The sequence below is a fragment of the Numida meleagris genome, chromosome 2, assembly GCF_002078875.1.
Source record: "Numida meleagris isolate 19003 breed g44 Domestic line chromosome 2, NumMel1.0, whole genome shotgun sequence".
Lineage (NCBI taxonomy): Eukaryota > Metazoa > Chordata > Aves > Galliformes > Numididae > Numida > Numida meleagris.
The window spans coordinates 128,581,358-128,603,655 of NC_034410.1; the positions used below are offsets into that span (position 1 = coordinate 128,581,358).

General features: G+C 39.0%; 1 protein-coding gene across 2 annotated transcripts in view; it reads right to left on the reverse strand.

The window, feature by feature from the left end:
- The window catches only part of DPYS (dihydropyrimidinase), a 30,607-nt gene continuing 11,321 nt past the window's right edge, over window positions 3,013-22,298 (reverse strand). For both annotated transcript variants that reach the window (XM_021386110.1, XM_021386111.1), the window contains exons 6-11: window positions 18,857-19,013; window positions 17,417-17,558; window positions 16,764-16,906; window positions 6,933-7,140; window positions 4,633-4,738; window positions 3,013-3,133 (exon numbers count right to left, since the gene is read on the reverse strand). In XM_021386110.1, the coding sequence (XP_021241785.1) occupies window positions 4,664-4,738; window positions 6,933-7,140; window positions 16,764-16,906; window positions 17,417-17,558; window positions 18,857-19,013 (725 nt within the window). In that variant the 3' untranslated portion in view covers window positions 3,013-3,133; window positions 4,633-4,663. The remainder of the gene's footprint in view (window positions 3,134-4,632; window positions 4,739-6,932; window positions 7,141-16,763; window positions 16,907-17,416; window positions 17,559-18,856; window positions 19,014-22,298) is intronic.

Consider the following 22,298-nt stretch of genomic DNA (forward strand, 5'->3'; position numbering starts at 1 on the left):
AGGACAAATTCAGAAGTCTTGTAAGGTCTGGAGTCTGAGGAAGGACTGGGAAACCATTAAGCACTCCTTCCAGTGCTCCAACTAAGGAACTGTGCTGAAATAAGTGTGCTTTAAAATCACATTTCTTCCTAAATTAACTATATGCAGTTCTACTGTATTTGGCTCTGCTCTCAGTCATTACTGGTATTCTGGAACAAGGACCTGAGGAGTTCCAAAATTATATCCCAGGGAAGATCCCACCATTACAGTGTGCCCATCACAAGTAGAAAAAGAAAAAAAACTGCAGGGATTTTGACCATGAAGTCTCAACTTCAGTAGTGGTGGCTGGATAGCATAGCTGATAAACTTTCGGCATCACAGATTCTCAGGGTTCATATGCTGGGGCCAGCACGAGCCACGGCAAAATAAATACTCATGAATTTCACAAACCTGACAGGCCTCAAGGATGTAGAGATAAAACAGATGCATTTGTGGAAATTCTAATTCACAGTATGCAGGTATTTTTTTTCACATCTGCACAATATTTAAAAGTCATTGCAATTGGATAGTATGCATTTGTTAAGAACAAAATCATAAAGATTCCCCCTGTAAGGAGTATAAGCCATTACACAGAGCAGAAAACACCAACATAGGGATTAAACACTATTTGCTAATGGTATACGGAGAAGCTTTCTCATTTCTAATCTAACAAAAAATGCGTAGGAAACAGAAAAAGATACACCTTTCCATGGTTAATATACTTTCATAGTTTAGAAAGCTCAGTTTACATGATGGGTGTTTATATAACTCGTAAAACTACTTGCTGTTATCTTACTGTGAAAGCACCTGGTGTTAGAAAAATGACTAACTTTGTTCCTTTGGGCTGTGTTTCATACCACTTTGATCTCACTAAGTGTCCCAAGAGCCAAAAAGACATTTGAAAGACCTGGACACCTACCTCCACTGTACCCAAAAGGCTGGCAGCCTTTTCTCCTGGGTTTCATTTCTGTGATAATTGAGTCATTGTGGCCTTGAGCGACACACTTAAGCCAACACTGGATGTTAAACATCAGTCAACTACACATATTCAAACACTTCAGTGATTTCAGAGCTTTGAGAATTTATAATTCTCATGAGTGTACAGTCATTATATTTATTAGCCTCCCAGGTATATCATGCGATTGCAAGGCTCTAATAATTGTTAAACACTCAGATTAAAGCCTCCATGCAAGTTCAAATTATCATTAAAAGTAAAAATACATCTTTTCTCATCCCTGTTTTTTTCCCTACTCTTCTCAAATTTCTTCTCTTCTTCCAAGGTAGCAAGAGCTTAATTAAAAAGAATGGACACATACTCTTGGTGAGACAAAACATAAGACAGGCATCCATATTACTAGAAAGTACTAGTTCTGAAAGGTAAAGATGGGCTGGGTGAAAGGTAGACATCTGCACCCAAATCAGGCATACTGTACTCTTCTCCCTGTAATATGTGGGATGGCACTGCAAGAAGACTGTTCATCTCATCCCAAGGGAGAACAGCTCTGGACAAGTTTATCTAGCCTGTTTTAAATCCTGCTGTGGAAATGAATAGTGAAGGACCTCTTTCTCTTTGTTGTTTACAAAGAGACTAGACAGTAAACTCAGATACAGGTCATTGAACTGTACAAGTCTACAGAGAATGGTGAATTCCACTACCTTGTAATAGTCATTGTGATAGTACTGGATGCCTGGTTCTGCCATTCTGTCAAAGACAGCCTGAGAGTTGGGAGCCTGTGCTAGCTCTTCCTAAACATCCCCACAATTAACCTCCATCACCTTACAAAGAAAAGTCTCCTTGGCTATTTAGAGACAGAAAAACTACTGATGTATTAGAGTTTGTTTCTGCTACAAGCTCATACATCATCGTATGCCTATGGATGTAGCGGGAAATATAAGACTGTCTTCCACTGTCAAATTTAAAAGAACAGTAATTATCATATGCTTTCTGTGTCAGTCTTACGAAGATTAATGTCCCTGTGTGCTTGTTTGGCTTATGGCTTGCACAGAAGAACAGGTTATAGTGCTTCTACGTACAGGACAATAAAATCTCTATACAGCTGTTTTTCTGTTGGGCTCACTTCTCTCTTAAATATTTTTGCTGCTTAAAAATAGAAGGGCTATTGCATGTAAAAATGTAACTTTAAATAGAATTCTACATTTCTGAAGCAAAACTGGTCTAGATGTAGGAACATGTTCATGCTTCTTAGAATACAGTTATTTCTCAGAGGGGAAATCAAATACATTTAACAAGTGAGAATATATATATTTTTAATTCAATAATCCTATCCTAGAAAACAAATGAACAGAAAACCCCACTATTTGTATTATTTACATTGAGGGAAACTTCACATTTTCTGTAAAAAAAATTTCAAAAGTTCTGGCCCTCGATTCATAAGCCTTTAAGTTAGAGAGTCTGTGTCCCTCAATAAAGCCAGAATCAGTCCTGTAGATGAGTTCAGCAACACAATTAGCATAGGTTTCCGTAGGTTGTAATAGGAAATACTTGACCATGCCAATAAATGCTTGGCTGTGTAACTGGCAGGATCAAAATCCACATTAAAGGCAGGGGCAGGGAGATGTAGCAGCAGCTCTAAAATAGTGACAGTTCCCCTGAATCAGTGTTTTTCTGTACCTGATCCCTTTCAGGAAGGGAAAGAGAGGAATCAGCTCCAGTATCTGGTATGAGAATTCCTCATATCCTTAAATACAGACATCTTTCTAATACATGAATTAGAGAATTAGGGTTAATATGCTATGACTTGACAATGTAGGCAATGTGTATAAAGGCTACTGTTCATTGCTTTTACTTTATAGGTTAACAGACACCTTCTAAAGATACATATTAAGAAATACTGCTCCCAATTACCCACATTTAAGAACCTAGAGACCTGCTGCCATATTATAATTGTAACTAATATCTCAATATTATGTCATTTTCTAAAAAGAATTTTCAAGCTTTACTAATAAAGTTTCTTTTAAAGAAATTGCAAGACAACTTTCATGCAGGAAGCGCAGTGTAATGTTTATTAGTTACTGTTGTTTCACATTGGCTCTTGAGAAGCTGAGTGCGCACTGCTTTGGTGGAGACATCATGGTCATTTGCATCTGCTTTTATCTACAGAGAAGAAAAAGACAGTATGATGTAATCTTTCAAAAGAAAATCTCTGCTTTGTAATTTGTCACTCAGAAAGGCAATAATGGAGAATGAGTGCTGGGAGCTAGAAAAAAATGATTATTTCTCCCTCACTCTATTGCAGCCTTAGCCTTTAGTCATCTCTATTACAAAAGCTTTCTCCCTTATGACAGAGGAAAACAAATAGCATGCTGCACTCTCTTGCTGCTACTGATCCTCTAGACAAGCTTCCCTCTGAGGGAACTTTAAAATAATAATACAATAAAATGTGGAAAAGATAATTTATCCCTCCTACCACTGCGGGTTTGTTCCTGCCCTCATATTAATTAGCACCAAGAAGAAACCCATTTTATGTGATGTGAGAACTGGGGCTTTACATCCATCTACTGGGAAATCATTTCTCATGGTAGCTACCTCAGTGTTGGTATTTATATGTACCCAAAAACTCAGCCTGGATTTTGTCATGCTCGCTGCCACTCACTATACCCCTGATCCATATTAAGCAACCCCCTACTGTAGTAAACAAACATTTCAACTGCACTTGGTGTATGGCAGCATCATGTCCCAGCTGTGCTGTCTGAAGGACTTACCTAGTTATTTTATTATATCCTGAAGCATTTCTGCAGTTTGTAAATGGTTGAAGAGTGAGATGCTGTTGCCTAGCCTTTCTCAATATGCTGCTTATGTATGTTGCATAGTCCCGATTCTCGCTAGGTTCTTCTAAGAGACAGTTCAACTCACTAAGCAAACAGAAAACTAACCCAGAAAAATGAAGCTAATTGTTTTCTATTGGCTTAGCAAGTAAATCAACTCACAAAAAGATATATCAAGCACCAGAGCTTACACAGTTCAGGGAATGTCAATAACCAAGCTGTGGACTGTGGACACTGGTGAAAGGGGAGAGGGCAATGCTGGGTGTTACTACATATCCTGCTAGCAGTGCTGAACTTAATAGCAGCTCAGCCATCCAACAGACCACAGCTGGCCTTGACTGCAGCACTTCTACTGCACAAAGACAGATATTGTCCTTTGAATACAGATTTCTCAGCTTAATCCAAACAGCTAAACTGATGGACATTTATTGTGTGTAACAAAAGAAGCACTAGAAAATTTGATTTTTTACATCAAGCTGCTCCTGTGTTTCCTGTAAAATTTCAAGCCTAACATTTACACTTTGTACTCCTGGTGCTTGAAAAGGGATGTCCTAACTGAGCTCAGATTTTCCATGAGACTTCACACTCATACCTCAGTTTCATGATCAAATTCCATTCTCTTCTCTCATAAGAAGTTTTAAAATTAGGCTCCCGTACCTGAGTTGCCGCTCATTTTCATCAAATTCAGAGATACCAAGACAACTCACCTTCCAAGAGGGCTCATTTCAGACAAGCCTGTCTCATGCCAGAAGGCCTGCTGGAATTTTCTTGAAATTCCAGGGAAGACTTAAGTAAAATAGTTTTCAGTAATCTAAGATAGACAGTTACCTGCAAGAAGCAAACCTGAGGAATGCAGCTATTATCTTGGTGTGACGGGTGTTGCTGAGACCATGCCTGCGTATGGTTCTCTTTTAACAGGAATTGGCTGACAGACCTGCAATAAAGCATTTCAAACTTTGAAATATTATTTTTCTTCTCTTTGCAATTGCTAACTCTACATAATGAGAATAGCAGTCCTGAGAGAGCTCAGCTTTGTATGTTATGCTACCCAATGATTTCATCAAACTTTTCTCTCGAGAAGGTCCCTTACACTGGGATTACACTGTTCAGTTCTCAGCTTTCATCAGGAGGTAGTTCAATCTGTTCAGGACTGTAACAAAGTAACCCTAAAAATATTTTTCTAACAAGCAACCGACCACGTTCTGCCTCATTTTATTGATGCTTCTCCCATCCTTAATCTAAACAGATCTCAGAATGGAAAAATCCCAGAGATTGTTGCATTTAAATAATCAAGACATGCTAAAACATGATCATAAATCAATTAGTCTGCAGTATTTTGTTGTTTCTGTATATACATTTAATATTTGTTGAGTTACTTTGGGATATCACAGGAGAGAAGACATACAGCTCTCTAGAAGAGCTGACTCATTGCCCATTCACAATGTAAACTCGTTCTTCATTACTATGATCACATTTGCCAGTGATGCTCTTAATACATATGAGTTAAGTGAACATCAAGGAAACAAAGCCACTCCTGCTTTCTACCATCCACCCCCTCCCCCCCGCCCCAGATGCTGACTACACAGGATGTTGAGCTACTTGAAAAATCACTTCTGAAGTAATTTCCTTAACTAAAGCTTTAGTTAACTAAGTGCTTTAGTTAAGGAAAAATTCTCCCAAGCTCTGGTGGGAAATGGAAACCACAAAATTCACTGAAGTCTTGGAATTCTATGATTGCCAAATTTCTCATAAATTTTAATTTAGTTTTGATACTGATCTTCTTCTTACATGGGATATAAGGCTTTACCAGTGATGCCAGGATCTGGGTTCATTATTAGTAAGCTATGCTGGAGGAAGAACTTAATTATCATTTAGTTCTATTACTTGAAAAGGAATGCCCTAAGTCTTTTCTAGTGTAATGCCAGTACAAATCTGTTTTCAATGGCTTGTTTCTCTTGCCTTTACATGGCATTTATATTGCATTGAAAGCTAAAGGGACTAACATTGCACAACAAAGAAAGTGCAATAATCATAAGCAGCTCTCATTAACAAAATACCAAACATATTCAATGTCCAGTGGATTAAACAGACTCACAGGCACACACAACTTTGTGTATGATACATATCCAAAGGATGCTCAGAAAACCCAAACATGCATCACCTATTTACCATTCCTAGTTTCCAGAGAAAATCTGTGTCCTCATGAAGAGGCTTCTCTGCCTATCCCCTGAAGTCTATTACACCTATCAGCTAGCAGACAGACCACCAGCTCCTGGGAAAGTGCATGTTCGAAGGAAAACCTCAATGATTTTCACATACCTTTCACAGCCCAACAAGACAACAGTGGGATGTAATGTACAGAATCATCTTGGAAGGATTTCAAAGAGTCAGATCTCACACTGATGTTGGTCTAATTTAACTTTTAGATCCTGCAGTGAATTCTAATGATTCAGGTTGTGATTTTCAATCATACTTAGTCGGGTGCTTTTGAAAATCCTACTCATAATAAGCAACACTAAGGCCTCAAAAACATTCTTCATGAATGCCTGCATGGCAAATAGGCACCGAAAATTCAATCTGCATTTATTTTGAATTTTTTTCTTTAAAAAAAGACCAAACAAGAGCTTGAACAAGAGCTTGGTCCAGCAGTGTGTTTTGCACATGTTCAGCTTTTAACACATTCTTGCTGGAACAGAGCCAAGTGTTCAATATTCTACAAGGCTTAACTCTAAATATCTGATCTCTTCCTCCAGTGTAAGTTTTATTCCTGAGTATAATGCTGAGCCTTTGTGATTTTCAGTGAAAACAGTGGTGAAATCTAGCAAGTAGTCAGACTACCCATGTGTAAAATATTTTGGCCAATTTTATTGCAGGTGGGACTTATTTTAAAAAGTACCTAGACTTTGTCTATGAGTTATATAGACTATCCTGAGAGCAGGAACTAATCTATGATATTTCTCTGTAATATGAAGAACAATAAAAATTGATTCCTTAGTTTAATTTCCTCCCACCTCGGCGGATTTTGATTAGTAAGCGAAATTGCCATTGAATCCCCAAACCTCTGTTCCCAAGAGCTAGTTATCCTCATGTTCTAGAAAGCATTACAGAGATTTATTATTTTAATTAACCTCCTCCCGCTGCTTGACTCGTTCATAGACATATGGAGGGAATGGTGGACGAGAGACGTATTTGCCTTGTCCTGCGGTGACATTGAAAACTCCGTCATGATAAACCACTTTGCCTCTTGAAATTGTTGCAATAGGGACTCCATGACAGACCATTCCTTCAAACACATTGAAGTTGTTGGCGTGGTGATGTGTCTTTGCAGATATTGTTCTGGGTTTACAAAACAAAACAACCACAAAAATTACTATGACCCTTGCATTATGAAATTGTAAGAAATTGATAGAGGAAGAAGATTTAGCAGCATTATTAAACTATGACATTGGAGAGTACATCATGGAATAGCTGTAAAAATAGAATAGAGCATTAACATTTCATTGAACAGTAATTGCATTTCAAAAGAATAAAGAGGGAGTCAAAAGGACAGAACTTTGCAGCCTTGAAACACAAAATTTTCCACTGGAAAGAGATTAGAAAAAAAAAAAGACAACTAACAGGTTGTAATATTTTATTTGGATAACATGATTGAATTCTGCCTTATCAAGGAAATATCTATGCACTATAAGGTCAGAAAAAGCTCTGACCTCTTAGCTGGAATGACTTGCAATTTAAAGTTTGAAAGGTATGGCTGTAGTGTTTCAAAGACTGAGACTCACAAATAAGGCAAAGACTATTTCACTGGAAATTCAGTAGATGGTAATGAATTTGGTAACTCTTAATGTGAACTGGATTGATCCAGTGACACACAGCCTAAATATCTCTATGCTGTCAAATAATAATCACGCTCCTACGTAACATTTCTCCAAGGGCACTAAGCAAATATAACATTAGATCTCAACTATATTAATCTGAGCTACAGTACTATTCTTTTGTTTATGCATAGACCGCATTCTTTATCTTCAGAATTTTTCTAGCAAATTTCTCTAACCCTAACTGGCTACATGAAAATCAGACTCAGTGCTAGAGCTGACACTGTATATGGAAGTGCAGGCTGTATAAACTTCCTTTACTATCTATTTTATCTACTAAGCTACTTACTATCTATTCTATCTATTGTGTCTAAAATGGGTCACAAGATTTTGAAATTTAATAAACTATTTTATTAGCTTTCTGTTTCCAATCTTAAGATTTATTTATTTTTAATTTAGAGAGTTTATATTTTTGTTGCTATCTGTAATTTCTGAAAGGAAAGATGTTTTTTGTTGAGCAGTCAGAATTTTCCAGAATGAGTGTGTACATAGTAAAAAAACCTGTCATGAACATGTAGCACTATTACTATCTCTGACATGACATCTTTTGCAAAATAATTTTCAAAGTAAAAACTTACATGAAATGTTACGAGATCAAAATATTAATCTATTTGGAAAAGAATTATTAAAAATAATTAATATCTTTATCAAAATAAGAAAATAATAACAAAATATCTTTCTTGAAGTATAACAATTTTCAAACATAATCAAGTATTGAATATTCTAGATGATCATTTATACAAAGTAAAAATTAATATTGGAAAGATTCATATTTTGCCTTTCATATTCTATTGAAGTAAAAGAAGTTTGTTCGATGTAGGGCTACATTCAACTCTCAGTTGCAACTGACTTTTCAAATGTTGTATATATAAAAATATTCTCTATGGCCAATCTGTCCATAGGAATAAAAAAACTCTTCCTTATTCAGCATAGCTTGGACATTAAACTTACGCATTCCTGCTCTCCAGATCAGGAATCGCCTTGTAAAATCACAGTGGAAAGAGCAAGCAATAGAAGTCAGATGTCTCTTGTATTCACCAATCCTATGAATACTTGTTGAACAAGTTTATCAGTGGATGTTATAAGAGCCTGCACAGAGCCGGTAAATATTCCCCTCTGGCTTACTGCTTTACACTTATGGGTCCAATTGCTAGAACAGTAAGTAAGAACTACTATAATATTATTATCTTTAGCATTCTCTGGGCATACCTCATATCTATTTGAAGGCAAGTGCCTTCAAGTGGGACATAAAAAGAAAAATGGAAAAAGTACTTGGAGTAAATGATCAGAAAAAATAAGCAAGATTCTTCAGTTCAACAAACAAGCTGTTTAAATGTGCAAGAGCAGGACCACTAGAGGTAAACATGCCTCAAAGGCAAGTACGTCCTTCATAAAAAGATACAAAACTAACAGAAGTTAGTGCATTTGAAAGAAACATCCATTCATACATGTAAAATTTGCAATATGAGAAAATATATTTCCCAGAACTTCACTCAACAACAGACTTGTAAAGAATTAATTTATAACTCTTCTCTTGAAACAAGGCTTAGATCATGCTACCCTTTCCAAAGGTTAAGTGCAGTCTCCCTTTCGGAGTTCACCAAAATTCATCTATGTTTAGGTTTTTAATGGAAGTGAAAGTTTTAGGTAGGAAGTCAGCAATGAATTAAAACAAAGACAGTATGCTTGGATATGGAACTCACATCTCAAAACACCTTATGCAACACACTGTTCACTGCTATATCAGCCATTTCAGTAACAAGCAGCTTGCTGGAAAGCTTGGTGAAATTCCAGTATCTGCTCTGAAAGTTTGAATGCTATTGTTCCTCAGTTAATGCAAAAAAAAAAAACCCACCTGAAATAATTAATAATCTGAGAAAGTAGACTGACATCATCATGAAGTAGAATGTAATGGTTACCTCCAACATCCTAAGTGATGTCTGACATAAGGCATTACTCAATGTGAGAAAGCAAATTCTGAGTCTAGGCTTCAAAAATTTGAATGGCAATTTTTTTATTAATTTCATAAAATTATATAGTTCTTGCTATAAATTACAGAGTTTCTTGTTCCAAATAACCTTTCCTCAAATGGAGACAGAGATCAGAATGATTACTTCAAGCTTTTAAATAATATTCTTTATGAAGAGGATATGGCAAAGACATGAGGCTCTTTTTTTTCCTACTTACATCACTGTTTTTATGTAATTCACTTCAGCTGCTTTTGATACATCTGCTTTGCAAAGAGCTTTCGGGCAATCAATTAAAAAACGATATTCCCCAAGAACCAAAGAGGAAGACTTACTTCTGAGATTGTCCTTTATTTTCAATCCAGTGCATCTATCCAACCAATTTATAGTCAAAACGCAATTCTATAGCCTAAGAGCAATTTGCAGACTTTCTCTGTGCAAGGCAATTCAGTGACTAGTAACCTTGTACTTATTTATTTTCTATGTGAGGAAGGGCTTTACAGCCATTCCTAGAATATCATGTCTGAATCAACTACAAACAGAAGTTTGAAACTTAGAAAAGAGCATCAGATTAGATTAATGCTCTTGTGTGAAAAGGTTGTGAAACTGTAGTGTGAAATTCAAGAGAGTACAGGCAGTCAACCCAAAAGCTATGCACTTCATAAGCCCTGAAGCTTTCTAAAAAGTTAAGGTTACTAGATTGCAAGTCAAACACAATCCAGGAGCATCACAAACATGTCTAAGCCCCCCTCAGAGCCTGAAATACTGAACAGTGAGTTACAGCCAAGCAAGGGTGAAAGGAAGCGAGTATGACATTGGGGTAATCTTCCAAACCTCATAATGCATAGGAAATGAAGCTATATCAGCCCAGTGAAGGTGGAACCATTAGAGTGAGCTCTCAGACCTAAACTTTGACTGATGTGAGGATTTTATCAGTGTAGTTTTCAAGAGGGGGCATAAGAAAATGAAGAATGTAACTACCTTCAGTGGAAACTGGATGCATACCTCACACGGTTTCCTTTAAAGACTCCAGGCACAGGAATACGAAGGGATTCTGTAGCCAACAACCCTTAGGCAAGAATAGCTGTTAAACACCTCATCAGAGGGGAGGGGACACATTTTATAATTACTTAAGTGAAAACATAGTAATAAAGGCAGCTAAAATGATCTGAGTCCATTTCTGAGAACAACTGCTTTGCTGAGAGCTCCTACAGAAAACCAACTTATATAAAAGTATTTGAGAGGTAAGCAACTTCTCTCAGTGCTTACAGTGAAATATCTTTAAACCTTTCAGAGCTGAGTGCAGGTGAGAAACTCCAGTTTGCTGACGTTAATATCAGCCTCTGCAATTTGCTCCTTCACATTACTTCAGCTACCTTCACATGTGCCATATTGTTACCTTGCTTTTCTAAAATTTAGTCAAAAATACATTTTTTGTTCACCTTCCTGTGCTGTCCTGAGGCACTGCTCATTTATAAAGATAAGTAAAATGGACTTTATCAAAGAGACAGTTTTATTACAAACAAAAGGAAAGGAGAGAAGTAAACAGAGGAAAAAGGAGAGAGGAAACCTTAAAATCTATGTGGATTAAAAAGCTGATGGCCTATTTTTATAACTGCACATACAAACTTATGCAGGCAACAGTTAGTAAAGCTGTATCCCGAGCTGCTTACAAATATGCCTAAATAAGCACTGTCTTTGAGTAGTTGTAGGATGTGATAGGATTTGTGTATAAAATAAAGAGTTAAGGGATAGGAAATAAATATTTAAGAGCTCTTTGTCACAGCGGCACATCTGAGGGACGGGATCTTTATTTTATGCATTCATATCTCCTAAGATGCATCATTTTAAGATGGGCAGAGAATGACAACAAAATGATTTTTCTGATTATGGTAAGCAACTCATTTGTCAACAATACCATCAGTCTGCTCCTATCAATCACTCCAAGTTGATATGGGATTGAAGTGGAAACTGTCAAGCTGTATGATGGGCAGGAAGGAAACAATATGAGAAACTAAGCTTGCAGGGAAGGATAGAGAGGAAAATAGAAATGAATCTATTCAGTGACTAAAGAAGACTTGGACATGATTCCTGGATAGAAAAGGCAAGCTTATATGAGGAGAAAATGAGAAATAATCTTTTGTTTCTTGGTAATATTGCTACGATTCAGTTCTCTAAAGAGAGCAGCTGACATTTTATGAGACAGCAAGTTACTAGGGAAACATACATCTTGCTCTCTCATAGAGGCTTATTTTCGTACAGTTCACAGAACCACAGAGTCACTGCAGCATCTCCAGAGATCATCCTACTCCATGCACTGGGCCGGGTCAGCCACAGCAGGTTGCTCAGGGCTGTGCCCAGGCAGGCTTTGAGTATCTCAAAGGATGTGGACTTCAAAATCTCTATCGGCAAACTATCATCTGGTCACTCTCACAGGAAAAAAAAAAAAAAAAAAGTTCCTTCTTATGTTGCAGTGGAATTTGCTGTATTTTGCTTTGTACCTATTCATTCTTTCTCCACATTCCCCAGAGGTTTTTGACAGCAACTCTGGGATTTTAGTGAAATAGCATATATTCGTTCATGCACAGGCATGTACTTGTGCAAAAGAATATGAAGCTATTGGAAGTGCTGGAACATACTTGTCCTGCACACACATATTTGTGTGCTACATTATTTCGTTTTGCCTAATTCAGTCTAGATGAGATTATCCATTTACTCAGTATTCAATATTAAGATCATTCATCAAAAGAATAAGACAGCATTATTTATTCTAATAATCAGCTAACGTTTTTTTTTTTTTCCTCTTGCATTGCATGAAAAATTACAGGCAGCTGTTTGGCATAAAGTCCTTAAATGTTGTAACTTGTCCCCACTTAATTCTGAGGTTGAAGACTTTGACTGCAAATGGGACTGACATAAGCTGCAGATTTTGGTTCTAACAAATGCAAAAGATTTATCCACAAACATACATATACACAAGCAGAGGCAAAGGGGGAAAACATGCCAGCAGACTGGGCCGCTTTGATTTCTTGCTGATTTGCAGCCAGTGACTGTTTCCTGTAAAATGCATCAACAAACACTGGAAATGGGGGCTAGAAACCTCTAGTCATGTCATAGCTGGCAGGTTATAAAACTAACAAGTACTTTTCCTCCCTCTCTCTCCACCTCAGGACTCCTGCATTCCCTATTACCTGAGCACTCCCTCCAGCAGCTGTGCATCTAGGACTGCAGCTGTCACTGCTGGGCTCGATGTTGAGCCCAGCTCCCTTGGCACACTCTGGGCATACCAGAGGGCCACTCCAGAGGAGACAAGGAGGATGAGGTGAGAGACTACTGCCTGCATAACTCTCTGCCTCTACATTCAAAAGTGACCCACCTTTTAGGCTGTACTAGCTAAGTGCGAAATCAGTGTTGAGGAAAGCTTCCCAGACAGCATGTTGTTGTAACAAAGTGGCTTGATAATTTAACTGGACTTAGATAATTAAATCCCATGTGAGATTTTTTCTACCTATGGATGTTTTCAAATTTTGTCCTGACCCTGCCTGCAGGACCTGACCCAAGATTTATTTGCGAGGCTCTGACAGGCTGCAGTTAGTTTATTGAGCTCTACTAACATCCAGGAGCTGAATATCTCCTCCAAGATTTAGCACCTTCTTTACAGGGGATGCTCAGCTCTTTCCACAGTCTGAATTGGGTACTGCAGTATTTAGATTTGTTGTTGAGCATTTCTGACACAAGCCTTAGAGATTTTGTATTCTTGCTTGCTTCCAGATAGCAAAGGTACCAGCTATAGAGGACACTGGCTCGCTGACAGGTTTTTCCAGCAGTTCTCACTAAAAAGTCCTGTGTGCACAGGCTGTACTTGGGATGCTGAAGGGCGTTGATGCCCACAAGGTGATTGATGTTTGGTAGCACATAGCTGCAATAAACCAGTTGGTGCCTTCCGAATTTGTTATAAATATGACATGAGTATAAGGAAGCTAAGAAATAGACCTAACCTTGCAGAACTCACAACCCATCTTTTCTAATGCAGTTTCTAATGAATGTGTACATTTTAAGTGTTTCTCTCCAATTCTGCTTGCTTTCATGTTGACCCCCTAAAACCAGTATTTGGAAGCCTTGAAATACACCAACAAATCTGGTAATTGTTCATTCAATATTTTCTGCAGAAGTTACCAGCAAATCCTGTGGAAATAGGACAGTCAGTGTATGATCCCTGTAAATAAAGCCTCAGCAAAAGCAGCAGAGTGCTAGAAGTGGAACCTTGAATTGCAACTGCTCCCAGCTTGCAAAGCTGTCATACTGAATTCACTAGGCTTTTGCAACCTAGAAAAGGAACATCTTGAATGCCCAGATAGTACCCATCATCTTGCTATTGTGCAATGATGTGGAAGGCAAAAGGCGGCTGATTTTGCAGGAATTTTAGATGTTGCATTTTGAAGAGCTTCACATTCTTACAAAATGACTTCAGAATTCTCTGCCAGACTGTGGTAACACCATACCAATTCCTCACAGCAATGCTTCAACAATTGTCTAACTATCCGAACTACTATCAGCCAGCATTTTAAGGCTGCAGCAACATAGCATCAAGCCAGAACTGTAAAATTACATTTTCCTTTCTTAAAAGATTTAGATTAACAAATGTGAAAAACAGTTATCATCAAAACAGGAAGGAGTTTGCAAGAAAGAGGAACAAGCCTACTGTGTAATCAAAAACTAATATCCAGATGCAACAAAAGCATATGAGACTGCAGGTTGTGTAATATCTTAAATGGTTGAGGTCCGTTAGCTAGATCCTCTTTTTTTTCTGCTGGGCTGTTTGTGCCCTCTTCAGGATTTATAGTGAAATGAATAGATGAGCTCTAGATTTATTTATACTTACTCATAGAGTTCACACGATTGTACTTGCACAGTGGCTTGTTCTCAGCAAAGCCAAAGGGATAAACAATGGGAAAAGTACAGATCAGGAGGAAGAATAAAAACAAAAGAGTTGATTCAACTTAAAATTAGCTTGCTCAGTAAGAAAATACAGTTTAACTTCTGAAAAAAATATTTGAAGAAAAACTGTACCTTCAAAGCTGCTATGGGCAGAAGTTATAAGAGAACTATCAGGACAGTGAAGGGAGGCAGAAGGAATGTCTGGGAGGCAAAAGATAAATAATTTTAGGAGCTGACAAAGCACCTTGAGAACAATGTCAGAACTCTACTTCTAGTCTCATTTGTCCCCAGGCAGAGCAGAAGTGAGCTCTAAAAAAAATCCTTCAGGTTTTTTTTTTTTTTTTAATCAGAGATTATAGGTCCACTGTCCTGAAAAAGCTTGTTGCTAGGATCCAAAATATGCTTGCTCAACATCCCAGAAGGCATAATGCACATGAACTATTGAATACCCAGCAGCAAAATCTCTCTGACCCAGCACAGGGCAGGACTCTGTGTTGATTGAGGCTGACACTCCTGGAAGTTCTGCTGGTATTTACAGCTTTTTGTGGGACTTCTGAATAGCAAGCTCCATGTCCTCAAGTTTTGCAGCTTGAAACACAGACTGCTTTTTTTTCACTCTACATGGTTTTGCTACTCATGAGTATATTGAAATGACAGAAATTTAAAAAACAGAAGATTAGTCTAGAAAATTGTGTATATGTAAGGTAAATCTAAGTTTAGGGCTTTTTACCTCCATTTGGTTTTTGAGCCTCAGATTTACCTAGTTATGTTTCCAAACTTTGCTTTACAATCAGAGAAGTCTTCAACTCTGTTTTTTAAAAACAAAGGCTGAAAATCTATTGCAATCTCTGAGTTACAACAGCTCGAGTTTTAGGAAAACACTGTAATATCTTGATGAAAGCTGGCCTTCCTGTTATCATGTCCAGCACCCTACATAGCTCAGCTAGGATTTGTGATTGCTTTCTTATATGGATTTACTCGCTGCTTAGATTGACATCAGTGAGGGGATTTCAACTCAATGAAGGGTCAGTGTGTATGCTCATGCTGCTTACTGAAGCTAAGCCTGACACCAAAGCACCAGCCTGGCATACTTCCTGATCTGCTGCTGGTATATGCATGGCTGAATGTGGTCAGACCTTGTACTCAACTGTTCAAAGCCTGCAGACTTAAGGTGACCTGCTTGGAGGTCAGACAATGGAGATGCACTCACACAGCCCATAGGCACCTCAGCTGATATTACCAGCTCCCAAAGATGAGCTGTCTCTGACAGCTTGCTCCCAAACTGTTTTCATGCAGTTTAGACTGCTCTTATACCAGGGTGAGCGTAAGAGCCAATTGAAAGACTCAAGAGATTCTTGAGATAATTACAGTGGCCTGATTATGGATTTGGCTGTTGGTGTGAATAGATCTGAAGACAGGAATCAGTTCTGTTGCACAGATTGTACTGTGTGAATTGAGGCTCTCGGAAAGACCGTGGATGTCCTCTGAAGCACAAATGTACCATGGCATCAAGCCATGCAGGGCAAGAGATTGGCATAACTTTTGTGCATCTGTTACTGGTGTGACAAGCTATACTTAAGCAGACTTACTGGGCACAAAGTCAGAAAACTCCTTAAATAAAAGTATGAGCACATACAGCTTGAGCTTCAGAACTAAGCTCACTCATGGCTTTACCACTGTATTTGCTCTGCTAGCTAGGAAGGAGACATTAGCAGGTCAGGACCCCATACCAATGATTCTGACCACCTCTGAATGTGTTTTAAATAGCTGTAAGCTCAAAACACAATCTTGGAATGGGTCACTCTGCAGGAACACAGGCTTCTCTCCCTGCTTTTTGTAGTGGAAGGAAGCTAAACATAGTCAAGCACTTAACAGTTACTCTAAGATCCTAAAGTGATTACTTTTACTCTTAGGATACCATGCCCTGGTGGTATAATGTATGGATCTTGTTACTTTTGTGCTTGGTCAGCAATCTGGGTGATTTTTTAAGTCCACCTAGAGATCAAGGATCTCTGCTTATATACACTATTGTAGGAGTCAAATAAACCTGTAAATAATTCACACAAAGTATGGTTGAAAAAACACCTTAATCTTTCCCCAGAGATTTATTGCTGCACAAATGGACTGAGATATTTTTTCCTGCAGAGGAGCTGGATGGAAGGAAGCAACTTCCCCTACATACCTTGTAGCTTCGGGATCCCAAATTACGATGTCTGCATCAGAACCCACAGCGATTCTTCCCTTCTTCGGATAAAGGTTAAAGATCTTTGCTGCATTTGTGCTGGTAACAGCTACAAATCTGTTTTCGTCCATTTTTCCACTGTACTGAAGGAGAGTACACAAGAGTAAATTCACAGTTTTTTTAAACAAGGAATGTAAAAAATATCTGTGGTGACAAAAAGGCCGTGGTGAGTAACAGATCTCTACCAAAATCACAGCATAACATCAATTTACTGATGAGTTTAAAAGAAATAAAAATAACTATTTGTCTCTGCTCCACATATTAAAAGGCACTTTCACTGAATATGGAATATGATGACTTTGTGTCAGTTTCTCATAACAAAAGGAAAAAAAAGACAAATTTAAAGCTATGGACATAGTTCAAAGTCAACCGGATCCAAATTTCTTAGCTGGCTTCTGAATCTGTAGGTCTACTGAGCAGTTTCCTCAGGAGACATAACATCTCACAAGTATCTTGTTTTTTTGAAAATGGTGAGTTATCAGATATCCTGTGATAAATACATTTGATAAATCTGAGAAGCGGTTTATACTGAGACATTGTATTTTGTTGGAGTCACCAATTACTTCCATGTTCAGACACCTTGATTTACTTACAACGCCTTTTTCCCACACTACTGACATCCTGTCTTCCACTCCATTCAGTCCATTAGGGATTTTGGTGAAATCATCCTTCCCCAGAGCTTTCTGGCATGTGTCAAAAGTGCAGTTGTCAGTCCCTACCACAGACAGGTCATCACTGTGGAGAAACAAAGTTAAGTATGAATGTGTCAGACAGTCCTGCATAGGAAAACCTGTTGCAAGGCTGGGTAGACATATCCAACCATCCTTCCTGCAAAGAAAAACTGAAAATATCCTGTCAGCCTGTCTTTAGCCCTATCCTCCAAGAGTATCTTCACAGTGACTGGCAGTTTCTCTTCAGAAAGTCCTCAGGTAATACCAAGGACTTGACTCCATCCTCACTTAGAACAATTTTGGACTGTCATTCCACATATCCTGTGAATCATAGCGTATCTTGAGGTGGAAGAGAACCACAGGGATCATCAAGCCCAACTTCCGGCTCCACACAGGACCATTCAAAATTCAAACCCTATGTCTAACAGCATTGTCCAAATGCTTCTGAGCTCTAGCAGGTTTGGTGCCATGGCCAGTGTTGTGGAGGGCCTGTTCCAGAGCCTGGCAACCCTCTTGGTGAAGAACCTTTTCCTAATCCACACCCTAACCCTCCCCTGACACAACTCAATGTCGTTCCCATGGGTCCTGTTGCTGTCACCAAAGACATCAGCGTTTGGCCCTCTGCTCCCGTCATGAGAAAGCTGTAGGTTGCGATGAGGCGTCCCTTCAGACTCCTCTAAGTTAACCCAGATTTGCACAAACATCAGCCACATTATGTTAACTGCCAGTATATGAAGGATCATAGAAACATTTGAGTTGGAAGGGATCTTCAAAGCTCATCTAGTCCAACTCCCCTGCAATGAAGAGGGACATCTATATAGCTCAGATTGCTCAGAGCCCCATTCAGCCTGACCTTGAATGTCTTTGGGGACAGGGCATCCACCACCTCTCCAGGCAATACTTCTGTTCCTAATTCCTTCTGAAGCAGATGTCATGAAGTAGAATATAAATACCTGCTTTCAGAAAACAGTGGGCTTAGTTTTTATGTAGCATCCAAATTTCAAGTGAAAAAGTGAGCTAATAGCAAAGCCCAGAACCTCTACTTGTGACAACTTTTCACAATTTTTCCACCAACATACAGCCTTACTGTCCTCCTTTCTCACTTTTTGCTGCAGTACTAGCAAGGCAAGGCTTACTGACTAAAATCAAGTGAGGACAGAAGGCCACAACAGCTCAGAGAAACAAAATCTGAGCAGTTTCTAATGTCTGTAACAACAATGTTTTGGGTTTTTTTTGTTAATTTATAGTTTCACCTTCCATTTCTCCTTCCTGCTAATTCTGTACTTAGAAGATCTCCAGGGAATCAGACAGAATTTGCTGAGTATTTGGGCAACAGCTGTCAGTATTTGTTCATCTGCTTACTTGGCCAGTAAGTTCATGAGGAAATCTGGAGTAGAAGGATCTGGTCTCAATGGAGGTGACATCACATGTGCTGCAGCATGAGCCCAGTCTTCATTCCAGTAGTTGGTACCATCAACACCAAGACCAGCAGCAATAGGCTCCCCATAAACCACCTTTCCTAAAAGCACGTAAAGCAATAGCATCATCATCAAGTTACATAAAAATGCATTTCTTGTATTTCCCCATTTCAGAAATTTTTGGTGGTAACAGGTTTGAATTTGAATATTTCAAATTAAACATAAATATGTGGAAGGATATAGTAAACTAAGCTGAACTAAGCTGTAACACAGCATCTCTTTTCTGAGTATTCTGCTGGTGATTTCCCAATATATTTTCTCATAAGAACATTGCTTTGGAAAGCTTTTTAATTAAATTGTTGACAGATATATTATAATGGGTTTTACACGCTGTTTTCTAGGCATGTGATTGAGATTTCAAAGGAACACAGTTCTGAGTTGCATTAATTATGTTCAAGATCCATATATTTCTTTCTGTTTGATGTTCTGAAATTATTGACTATGTAACAATGTAAGTTAATATATACAGCAAACAGACTTTGCAAGGTGGTATTTTTAACTTTCAGACTATAAATGCAGGCATGCTAACCAGGAAGAACAACAGAGCACCAGGTATATATTTTAAAAATATAAAAACATTTCCAAATTAAAAACCATAAATACTTTAATTTTAAAAGTTATTTTCTAAACTTTGTGTGTGGCACAGTATTCTAGGTTTCTCATAAGAGGACCCCAATCTAAACCAGCTGTTAGCCTTTGGATAGAGTTAATATATTTTAAGTATTTTTTCCTCCTAGGAAACATGGGCTTGAAACTCATTAGAAGAAGATGGGAGCTGAAACGAGATGTTTTCCTCATTTAGGAGTTGGTCCAGCCATACTGCTGTTCTGTGGGCATAGCCAATAATGTCACTAACCATTACGGTCTCCAAAACATCAGAGCAATCTGGGACCTTGTGCACCCACTCACAGGCTGCTTGGTGCTTGTTTAAAGCAGCCTTTGCGGGATTCTGGCTAGAGCTTTCTGCTGCCCCTGCTCTTCACAGACAACAGTTACCTTGCTGTGGACCCCAGATTTCACTCTAGTGCCGAGGGGCAATCTTTATTAAAACAATCTCTGCATTATCTCAGTAAGAGTTTAGATGGCCATTGTTCTGTTACCAGATAGTAATTTTTTTTTTCTGGTGTTCTGAGTGTAACTCAGGCAACCTTTACTACTGGAAAACAACAAAACAAAACACTGAAAATTTCTCTCAGTGCATTAAGTTCTGGTATTTCTGTAAGCTGCTACACTTGCACAGATAGCTTCTGAGGAGCTCAGTTCTTGTCAAAATGCTTCCTACTGCAGTAGTGCCATTTCTTGAACTTTCTGTATTAGACTTGCAAAAAAGTCACAGATCACTTTTGAAGTCTGTATTAAAATCTACAGTTCTACAGTTACTTCTACAAGGTTTCGAGACCTGCTCTGGCATTACCATACTGTACATTTATTCCAAGACTACAATAGTACAACTTCTACCACGACCTATAGACTACCTGTAAGTATTACTAACTTGCTGTATCTAACTCGGCATGCTCTGACATACCCATTCTGATGCTTTGCCTTGGAGCATTCTAAGCTTCCAGTCCCACTTATCTGCATTACCACAAGCTTTTTGGACTAAAAATCATGATTTAAGCAGTTGTTTTTAAAAATCTTATTTTCAAAACCAAAGCACTGAATGTGAGCCTATCCATTTAAGCAATATGGACACTCAGTGAATGAGGAGGTTTGAGTTAGATTTGTATTTTCCTATTTCAGAGCTGCAGCAGGAGTGAAGGAGACCTTGGCCTTTCTTTGGGCAATTCTGAACACAGTATTTGAGGACAGGGTGCCATAGCCTAGATATATACCGAAAAAGTCCTGCATATGTACACAATGCAGGACCATGCAACAATGGAGTTCACACACTTGAGGGATATCAGATAGGCAAAGAGTAAAATCAGGAATCTTAATTTTAGGAAAGCCAATTTCCAGCTCTTCAAGGAGTTATTCAACAAAACCCCCTTGGAATCTGTCCTCAAGGACAAGAGAGTGGAGCAGAGCTGGCAGATCTTCAAGGAAGCTTTCCTTAGCTCTCTATCCCCGGGTATAGGAAGTCGGGAAAGGAAGGCAAGAGACCAGTGTGGCCGAACTGGGACCTGCTGGTCAAACTGGAGAGCAAGAAGAGAATGCACAGGCAGTGGAAACAGGGACAGGTAACCTGGGAGGAGTATAGGGATGCTGCTAGGCTGTGTAGGGGTGGGGTCAGGAAGGCCAAGGCACAACTGGAACTGGACTTGGCAAAGGGTGCAAAGAAGGATAAGAAAGGCTTCTATGCGTACATCAATCCGGAAGGAAGGTGCTCTCCACCTAGGGAGCAATAGAGGCAGGCTAGTAACAATGGATGAGGACAAGGCTGAGATATTCAACAGCTTTTTTGCCTCAGTCTTCACTAGTGACTGCTCTACATGCAGCCCTCGAACAGATGGTTCAAACAGAGGGAACAGGAGGAGCCATACCCCTCTTGCTGTAAGCGAAGATCAGGTTTGCAACCACTTGAGGAACCTGACTGTCCATAAGTCTATGGGTCTTGATGAGGTACACCCCAGAGTCCTGAGGGAATTGGCTGACATAGCTGTCAAGCCACTCTCAATGATATTTCAAAAATCAGGTGAAGTCTCTGGTGACTGGAAAAAAGGCAATGTCACATACATTTTTAAGATGGGTAGAAAAGATGACCCAGGGAACTACCAACCTGTCAGCCTTACCTCAGTGCCAGGAAAGATCATGGAGCAGATCCTCCTGTAAGTTATGCTAAGGCATGTGGAAGAGAGGAAGGTGATATGAGGTAAACCAGCATGGCTTCACCGAGAGCAGGTCTTGCCTGACCAACCTTGTTGCTTTTTCTAGTGATGTAACTGCATCAGTGGACAAGGGAAGAGCCACAGATGTCATCTCTCTGGACTTCAGTAAGGTCTTTGACATGGTCCCCCATAATATCCTTCTCTCCAGATTGGAAAGATATGGATTTGATGGGTGGACTGTATGATGGATGAGGAACTGGCTATGAGATCATATCCAGAGAGTGGTGGTCAGTGGCTCTCTGGAGGGAGATCTGGAGGCTCTCTGGAGGGACAAGTGGTGTCCCTCGTGGGTCAGTACTGGGACCGGTCCTCTTTAACATCTTCATCAGTGACGCTGACAGTGGGATTGAGTGCACCCTCAGCAAGTTTGCAGCTGACACCAAGCTGTGTGGTGTAGACTGTGAATGTGCTCAAGGGATGGGATGCCATCCAGAGAGACCTAGACAGGCTTGATTAGTGGGCCCAGGTGAACCTCATGAAGTTTAAGAAATCCAAGTGCAA